We start from the raw sequence: 9,038 nt of genomic DNA, 5'->3' as shown, positions 1-9,038 counted from the left end.
TAGGAAATATCTAAAAAGAACATAATCGTGGAAAAGTCAGGCTTCACCAAACCATGGGCTCTCGGTGTTATGTTGCCCAAACATTTTCCTTGGTAACCTCAATTGTACAACACTTTATTGCACTACACAGCTAGTCCTAGAATTCTAAACTAATGTAATCTATATTGCAGAAGGACCAAGAACATGGGGAAGAAACTGATTCCATTGATCTTTTTAAGGCAACCAACTACAGCAAGACAAAAGGTTATAGTGATTATGTGCAGGAAGCAATTGTAAGTATGCTATATACAATTGGATTGTGGTATAATGGATGTGTTTGTCATGATGGAGTCATACAATTTATGATGATGCATGACATATGCTCTCATTTGAATTTGAAGGACATGAACTATAATGCATTGCACATGCTTATTTATAGAATATAGCTCCTAGATTTTGAATTGTATAAAAACATCTAGTAATATAGCTCCTATATTTTGAATTGTATAAAAACATCTGTTAATACTTACATACACTTTGGTATACATTTTTTATACACAAAAATTATTATGCATCTTCACATCCCTTCCATTTTTTTTCAGGATGCCATGGAGTCTGCAAGGGATCAACCTCCAGAACAAGATGCAGAACCAAAAAGTGCTGATGACATTGTTAGTGATGTTCCGTCTAAGTTCAGTCGTACACCAGCCAACTTTTTGGATAACATTGGCATTCGTTCACAATCTGCTAGCCTAGCTGCTGCTACATCTACTACACGCATAATAGAGCTTGAAGGGGTTGTCCTAGACTAGATACTACAGGTGGAGAATTCTGCTAGAAATGAGGAAGCGTTGTGTGCAACTGTTGGTTCTCAGCAGCAAGAAATTGTAGCTTGAAGAAGTGATTTGAAGTAGCAACTGAGTCAAACAAGGAAATTGAAGAACATGTGTCCATTCTGCTTGAGAAGCAAAAGAGAACTGACAACGTTCTTATACGCCTCATGACCCAATCACTACAAATCGGTACTTTAGGTCTACCTTCTTTAAATATCTAAACAACACTTATCTGAATGGGTACCTTTTGCAATTTGTGATGATTGAGTGGTCTTGTAAATTTGGGTGTCTAATCTTTTGAACTATGTTTCTAGTTTGGTAGTTATGTAGATGTTTAATGTTGTGGAACCTTGTGTGATGAACTTATGTTATGAGATGCATGTGATGTTTCTAGTTCCATGAAGCTTTTCTATACAATGAAAATCACTATGAGAATCATATATTGTCACAAACTGTCAGTTCTAGGTGTTACATGATGAACATTTTGTCATAAACTGTCAGTTCCCGTAAGCCTAGTAGTGACGCTATGTAGTTTATCTGTGACGAAACTTACGATCACAAAAATGTCGAACCTTTAGTGACCATAAATTTTTTGTCACGAAATGCCATACCTAGAAAAGCTTTTAATGACGAAATGCATCATTTTCATGACGAAAAGTGCACCTTTTTATGACGCACCACATTTCGTCATAAAAAGGTGGCTCGCTCTTTCGTTTAGTGATGAAAATGAAATATCAATGATGATTTTTTAATATTTTATGACACAAATAATCATCATTGAATGTGCAACAATGAATAACAATGTTGTAATCGTCACTGAATGTCTATCTTTCTCTGACGAAAAAGTTTAGACCGTCACTACGTACAATTTATGATGCCTATTTTGTGATGAAGGTACTTTCGTCGCTAAATGCATCGGTTTTCCTCACTAAATGCTTTCTGTGACAAAAATGGTATTATTCTATGAAAATTGTAGTTCATCATAGATACTCAAATTTCTTGTGGTGACGAAGCCTGTTTATATTTGCCATTTAGGTCACCTTAATGGCAGAATAAAAATATTTTTTTCTACAAAAGGTGTAGGTATTATTCTTTATATTTCAAGAATGTATTTATTTGCTATTATATATACAGTAAAAATAGATAAAAAAAGAGAAGCACTGCTGCTCTTATCGAACGAATGCGAGGTGTGTTGCTTTAACGGTTCTTGCTTGTATGAGGGTTTTGGGCATAGGAGCGCCTTATATTCTATATGTGCATGTTACTTGGAGTGCTTGTGCTAAGATGTGGTTGTGAACTAGGTGGTGGTGCTCTGGATCACACTTGAGGCTTACCGTTCTCATCACGGGTAAAGGCAAGTGAACATAGCCGTTGTGTTGCTACAACTTTAACTTGTATTTTTACTATCTACATCCTTAAAATGCAGTATACATGGTTATATTCAATAATTTGAGGTATTATACTTGCTGCGCCATTTATGTTTGAAGGTTCAGAAAAGAAAGTGGGAATTGTGATTATGTTGTTAGTACATTGCTTCATACTTTTAGGATAATACTCCTTTATGATGGCTTTAGAAATTCAGAACGTGGTAGTTGACATGTTGCTTATGCGTGACACTTGCTTACGTAGCCATCCGTGCCGTGACTTGCTTTAATTCCGATAATAATGATTATTACATTTTTTTTAAAGGTTTCATGGGTGATGAAGTTAGTCTAGTGGCTATGTTGTTGATGTCAGTGGTTCTAGTACCTGTAGCATATTTACACATTTATGCTTCTCGGTGGTTAACTTGCTTAAATTATAGTAAATTGGGGTTGTATGTGGTGATAGAAGTGAACATCCTAAGCTGTTGTAGTAAGGTAGCGTTTCGGACTCTTGACGGCATGACGAAAACGTCACCACTGGCGTACGCCTGCGAGAGCTCCTCGCCTTGCATCATTCCGGTGAACACTGCTGGCATCCCCTCAAACATCTTCTCTAGCTCGGTCCTGTCATGTAATTGCAGAGAAGCATGTAAACAAACTTGTGGTATCCTCGCAAAAAAAAAAAGGTGGCAAAAACTCAAGAGCATTGATCTGCAGTACAAGATGATCAGTGATTTTTTTAAGCCAACATTGTGGTATAAGCTATAGCATGAGTGCATACATGCTGACTAAAGTTGAGATGTGTGAAAGGGACAAAAACATAAGAGACTGACAAATAAAGAGGGAGGCGTCATATTGGATATACCTGTATGGTCCATCACCGATAAAGGCAATTCTTACTCCAGGCAGCCTATCCATTACCCTGATCAATCGTAAAGCAAAGTTAGCGCCAACTTCTAAGTAGACTATAATGCAAGGCATAAAAAATAACTATGGTATTTGTCGCAGTTCGTCCCCCTAGTTCAGATGCATTATGTTTGCTAACTATAAATCAAAGATTATGTCAATCACAAAAAGTAATAGCTTACATCTTTAGAAAATCCAAATTTTTCTCGCGCCCAAAACGTCCAACGTGAATTATCAGTGGTTTTTCAAGGTCACCATCACTGAAAGAATACATTATACAACAGAAGCGTCAACAATCTATCTCAACCTACTGTATACAGAACATTCAGGAAGAAATGAAATAGAATATCACCTTAGCCTAGCTCGCATCTCATGACTGCGAAATTTAGGATGAAAGCTTGCAGAATCAACACCTTTGTTCCAAAGGCGTATTCTGTTCGCTGAATAAGGAGGGAAAGGACATCGTTAGCATCATAACAGGAGAGCAGTACAAACATATGAACATCTAATACAACGTGCACAGACATAGACCAACCTGATATAACCTGGGCAGTTTCAAAATCCTTGCTGATAGCAGCAGATGGCACCAAAGTTAAATCAGCAGCTCTATGAAGGAATCCTGTCTGGGAATAACAGGACCGAATCAGTGTTTTTGTCACATACTGACTTAAAAGTTGACTCTTTAGGAAAGCAGAGAAGAAGTGGGACTAGAAGTCTAGAATGCTTACTTATGATTTGCCACATAGGCTCTACAAGCCAGCTAAAGGTATATCTTGGTATGTATCTGCGAAAAACATAAATATGATTCAGCAGCAATTAAAAAGTTTGAGCTTCTGTCCTTGTTAATCATGGTAAGCTGGTCACATATCTCAGGCTTGAGCAGTAAAAACTTGTTGCAGTATAATTCAGTTAACTTACACTGGGACATGGGTGTGGTAGGACATCACTAGGGGGACACTGAGCAGCTTAGCAATAGCAAGAGCCCCAAAAACCTGCAACGGATTTTCATCATACTCCGTGACAGATAATTGGAAAGGTTTGATAATTCATTATTTGATTGCCAAAATAAAATTACCATAATTCCAGGTGAAGATGCATGAATAATGTCAGGTTTGAACTTTGCAACCTCTGATATGATCCTAGGACTGAGTGCCAGCGAAAGAGGGACTTTTCCATACATGGGACATGGGAAGCTGTAAAGGATGAGAAAACAGCTGGTAAGCACAAGGATCTGCCACTGAAAGGCACTACATATCATGTATTCAATAGAAAAGAATACAGTGCCTCCAATCTAACCAGCTTGATTGTGTAGCATTATTCAATAATTCAACAAGTTCGTACCAGTATTTTTAAACATGGTGCCTCTGCTCACTTATTGGTTTCAGTTATAACTAACCTATTATGTCCAAAACCACCCAACCTGAATGTAGTGGTAAAAGAAATGGTCCCAAGGAATAGCACTTTAAATGCTCTATAATTATTCATAAAAAATGCTCTATAATTTGAACTAACTCTACACTTCATAGATACTAGTTGGAAATGCTTTTTAGTGTAGCTTTTGGTACTCGGTAGGTTTCCCCGTCTCATTTTTTGAAAACAGCAAGAAAACTCGAGGCCATCATAGCCTATTGCCTACATTGCTGTAGATAGTTTAAGACAGAAGTACATACAAGTATCCTCAAAAGCTTACCTCCATGAACCAATAACCTTGGCGCCATGAAATTCTTGAGGAACTCCCTCATGGTTAGTCACAACAATGACCTGCGCAACACACCACAAAGCCAAATTAAGCCATATCTACTAATCTGCTATTCTCAACCCTTCTAACTATTTCTCCTAAAACCGCCCCTGCCAGCAAAAAGAAACTGTACCTCATCCCCCATTTCACGCAAGTGTTTGATGAAGTTCTGGAACCAGTTCTTATACCCAGAGATGTAGCTGCAAACATGAAGAACTCAAAGTTACTTCCAATTGTGAAAACATACATGAAAAATCAGTCTACATGAAACCTAGGAAGGACACCGCATCAGAGCTTCCTCAGAGTGGAAACTTTCAGGTTGTCCCAGAACAATCCTATCGATCCAGCCAAGAATGCGCACAAGGCCAAGGACGAACCCCACAGAACCCAATCAAGAAAAGAAACGACAGGGATAGGAGCCGATGCATACGCGAACGGCGACGGCTCGACGAAGAGCGCGACGCGGCGCGGGCGCGCGGCCTCGTCCAGGAGTAGCGGGGGTGCCTCCTCCAGGTCATCCTTGATCTCCTTCTCGCCAATCGCCATTGCCGCCGCCACCATCCGCCGCGACCAGGAACAAAAGAGCAATCTTTCGCTTCGCTATGCGTTTGTGTAAGCGTATACGTTGCGCGTGCGTGTATGTGTTGGAGCAAGGAAGATGGCGAGCTCGCCGTTGCGTATATAAGTTGGGGAGGAAGAAGAAGACGGGCTTGGGTTGGAATTGCGGGGATATTCCGTCGGGGGAGGAGAATATTGGAGGGAACGGCTGGGTTGGGAACTTTGCGAGGCATATGCTCTTCTTGCAAGATCTCCCCTCTCCTCTCATCGTTGATGAGTGAGTAATTTTTTGACGGCCAAATTGCAATTTTCTTTTGCAATAATTGGAAGGGGGGCTCTGGATGTTGAGATCTTTGATGCCCAATCTCCGGTGATGTGATGGATCCAAATCTTTGATACTCAATATCTCTGAAGTTAGGAAAGCATGAATAATATCTCTTATTTTATTTATTGCAGCATGAGTAATATAGGTAAAATTGCTGTAAAAAAATACTATAATATGAGTACTAGTGTATTATTAGATCTTATTTGTTCATTCTAGATCTAACAGTTTACATCCATTTAAAATTATTCTAACTTTATCTCTAATAAAATCAGAGGATCCCATTCCGTGATATGCAAGAGTGCAGATGGGTTTATGCGTCTGGATTAATACTGGCCACCTTGCTAAATATAGGAATTGTTCAGAGTGCCTTTCATTTAGGAAAATTTTCTTAAAAACTTAAACTGCTATAGAAAAAGAAGAGCTATAATGTCCTGTTCTGCCGATTCCTGTTTCACTCCCAGTTTCCCACTCAATTCCCGTTCCGCTCCCCAATGTGTGGCGATTCCCGCCGTAATTCCCATCCACCCCTCCCCCTCTACCCTCCTCCCACTCCCTCCGCGGCGGCAGCAGTCGTAACGCACGGCAGTCCCCCTTCTTCCGCGACCTCGCTTCCCCAATCCCGTCCCACCACGGCGTCTCCCGCTTCACCTCGGGCGCGTCCCCCGCTGCCGCCCCCGCCCATCTTCACCCTCGACGACCGCGTCTCCGCAGCTGACTTCTCCCCTGACCCCACCGCCTCCAACCTCCTCCCCGTCGTGCCTTCCCCTTCCCCCCGCGCCACCGCCAGCCGCTCGCCATCATGGGACCCATCCCCATCCCCACCCGCCGTCGCCGCGCAACCAGCCACGCCAGCGCGCTCATCCCTCCTGTCAAATCCCTAAATTTCTCCCTCTTTCTCTCTCTTCTCTCTCTCTCCCATCCCTCCCCGTGACCCGCCTGCCGCGCAGCGCTATCGCGTTGCCGATCGGCAGACCTTGCGCCCCGTGCCGCCTTGCGCCCTGCGCCTCGCCTCGCTCCCCGTGCAGCCACCTCGCGCCCCGCGCGCCTGCTCCGTCGCCGACCTATATAAGGCAATGAACAGTGCCTCTCTCCCTCACACCCTCTCTCTCTCTCTCTCTCTCTCTCCCTCTCCCCGAGCATTCCGCCACCTCGCCACCTCACTTCGAGTGCCGCCGCCGGTGAGCCCCGCCCGGCCCCCTTTCTCTCTCTCCCTCTCCCTCCTTTACCCCCCTTTGGGCGTACCTGGGCCTCTGTCGCCACTCCCGTCGCCCTCCCGCTGCCAGCCGCCGCCGCTTTCTCATTGCTGTGCCGCCGCCGCTCCTCCGCGCCGGGCCGAAGCCACTTCCCCACCGTCGGCCAGATCCGGCCGGCGAGGCCCGCCGCCGCCCTCCACCGGCGCTCCGCCGTCGGTGTGCCGCCGCCACCCGCGCCCCCTCCCCCCTTCTCTCTCACCCGCTCGCGCTCTCAGCTTCCCAAGCCGGCCTCCTTTATTCTCTCTGCTCTCTCTTATATATCTCTCTCTCTGCAACCGACAGGTGGGCCCCATTTTTAGCCGAGCCGAGCCACCCGCCGAGCCCACCGACAGCTGAGCCGAGCCGCTCCCAGAGCCGAGCCGTGAGCCGAGAGCCGAGCCACTGATCCTGAGCCGAGAGCCGAGTCTGAGCCGAGCCGACCCAAATAGAATATTCTGGGAATATTCTCCTCTTTTCTTTTTTTCCTGAATTTCTCTCCCGGCAAAACTTCCGAAGCCCGTTTCTCCTCCGTCCTAACCCCGTTTTCATCGATTCTTCCACCGATATTCATCTAAATTCGAGATCTACCTAATCATGTCAATTTCATAATTTTTGTAAATTGTTTAGTCCTCGTTTTAATCATTTGATTGATTGTGTGCCTCTGTCGTTGTTGCGATTATTAGAGGAAGGAGCATTCGAGGAAGACCCCGAGGACCCGAAGTTTGAAGAAGGAGCAGACGAGGACTTCAACGAAGGCAAGTCCTACAACCATTGATCATGTTGATCCTATGTTTTTAAATACAACTCGTAGAGCCGTTGTTTCAAACAATAGGTGTATGCATGATTAGATTAATAGTTGTGATTTTTTTAAGAAATACTAGAATAGTTATGACCCAGCTTGTTTATCTCATGCCTTGTCATTGTTACTTTTATTCCGTTGAAACCCTAGAAGGATCCCAACATCAACTATAATGATTGTTTGGATGAATGCTTATTTACTAGTATGCTTAGGATTGCTTTGCTCAAAAGAAAGAACTAGACTATTTACATATGATAATCATGCTTTACAATGTGAAGTGATATGTGATTAGTGCGTGTGCGTGTAAAACTTGTGTTCCTGGGAAAACTCTAAAGTAGTGTTGACGAGAGTGAGTAAAGTGCCCCACAAAGGTGGGAACTACCTTGGAGCAAGGTTCGCCTTTGTGGTGTTCTTGCTGGGAGACTCTTGTCTCGGTCATATAAGGACCGGTTCGCTGTGACATCTCACCTAGTATCCACTCGTACAACCACATGGCCTGTATGGGCAGGACTTGACCTAACCCCTCCGATTTAGTGCGGTACCCACCCGGAGGCCGGTTGTGGCAATAGGGACCAGGAGAAGACTTGGGTAGTGTGTAGCCCAAGGTCCGGCTGGTGATATCGTTGAGGCTATGTCAAAGCCTTGGGATTGCTAAGTGGTCCTTCCCGTGAATTTTTTAAGGCCCTGGTATTTTAGTGCCCCATGGGTGGATATTGTGGCTTCGTTGTGAGGTCGTCGCGTCTCGTTATGACAGCTTCATCAGTTGCTAAAGTGGGAGCATGTGCATATCTTGTGGGTAAAGTGTACAACCTCTGCAGAGTGTTAAACCTATCCGGATAGCCGTAGTATTTAATTTAGATTTAGATCTCGTCTTTTAATAGATAAATTTGAAGTTAAATAATTCGATAATGATGTTTAGTTTGTAATCGTAATATTGTCGCATGTGATAACCTAGCTTAAGTAGGTTAATTCCATTTCTTAATAAGAATAACTAAATGTTGTTTCAATTAAGTGTTTAAGAATAAATTGATATTTCATGTGATATTCTATGTGATAGTTTATAGATTTAATCTTAGTTCAATTAAGGTAATGAATTAACTGTAGCTGTTAAATAAATAAATAGCAATCATTAGAATATGATAGAATATTTCATCGTTGGTAATTAATTAATTGAATAACCTTGTGATAATTAATTAATTGAATAACCTTGTGATAATTAATTAATTAGATTCAAAGGATAGATTAATCTAATTAATTAGTTACCTGTATGCTTTTATGATAGCAATAAATATACCCTACTTAGT

The 9,038-nt window shown here is 42.7% G+C and overlaps 2 protein-coding genes across 2 annotated transcripts; one reads left to right on the top strand and one right to left on the bottom strand.

Annotated features, from left to right (window-relative positions):
• Positions 1–2,610: 2,610 nt before the first annotated feature.
• On the bottom strand, positions 2,611–5,642 carry LOC133930672 (sulfoquinovosyl transferase SQD2-like). Its single transcript, XM_062377374.1, has 11 exons — positions 5,251–5,642; positions 4,954–5,020; positions 4,773–4,843; positions 4,158–4,275; positions 4,001–4,074; positions 3,811–3,866; positions 3,618–3,701; positions 3,435–3,522; positions 3,265–3,342; positions 3,042–3,098; positions 2,611–2,800 (listed from the first exon to the last, which is right to left on the bottom strand). Exons 1-11 carry the CDS (start codon positions 5,379–5,381, stop codon positions 2,611–2,613), a joined length of 1,014 nt encoding a protein of 337 aa, XP_062233358.1. The 5' UTR covers positions 5,382–5,642.
• Positions 5,643–6,194: 552 nt separating this feature from the next.
• On the top strand, positions 6,195–6,584 carry LOC133930664 (proline-rich receptor-like protein kinase PERK2). Its single transcript, XM_062377361.1, has one exon. The coding sequence runs from the start codon at positions 6,195–6,197 to the stop codon at positions 6,582–6,584; it is 390 nt and encodes a 129-aa protein (XP_062233345.1).
• The last annotated feature ends 2,454 nt before the right edge of the window (positions 6,585–9,038 follow it).

Source organism: Phragmites australis, chromosome 1 (assembly GCF_958298935.1).
Source record: "Phragmites australis chromosome 1, lpPhrAust1.1, whole genome shotgun sequence".
NCBI classification, from domain to species: Eukaryota; Viridiplantae; Streptophyta; class Magnoliopsida; order Poales; family Poaceae; genus Phragmites; species Phragmites australis.
This window is presented reverse-complemented; position numbering and strand designations above follow the sequence as displayed.

What these genes read in the sequence shown, in the direction of transcription:
- LOC133930672 (XM_062377374.1), bottom strand. Translation starts at nt 5,381, where the DNA reads ATGGTGGCGGCGGCAATGGCGATTGGCGAGAAGGAGATCAAGGATGAC. An exon ending in TGCGTGAAATGGGGGATGAG is followed by an intron (nt 4,844 to 4,953) that starts GTACAGTTTCTT and finishes TGTGTTGCGCAG; the next exon opens with GTCATTGTTGTGACTAACCA. An exon ending in AATTTGGATTTTCTAAAGAT is followed by an intron (nt 3,099 to 3,264) that starts GTAAGCTATTAC and finishes ACGATTGATCAG; the next exon opens with GGTAATGGATAGGCTGCCTG.
- LOC133930664 (XM_062377361.1), top strand. Translation starts at nt 6,195, where the DNA reads ATGTGTGGCGATTCCCGCCGTAATTCCCATCCACCCCTCCCCCTCTAC.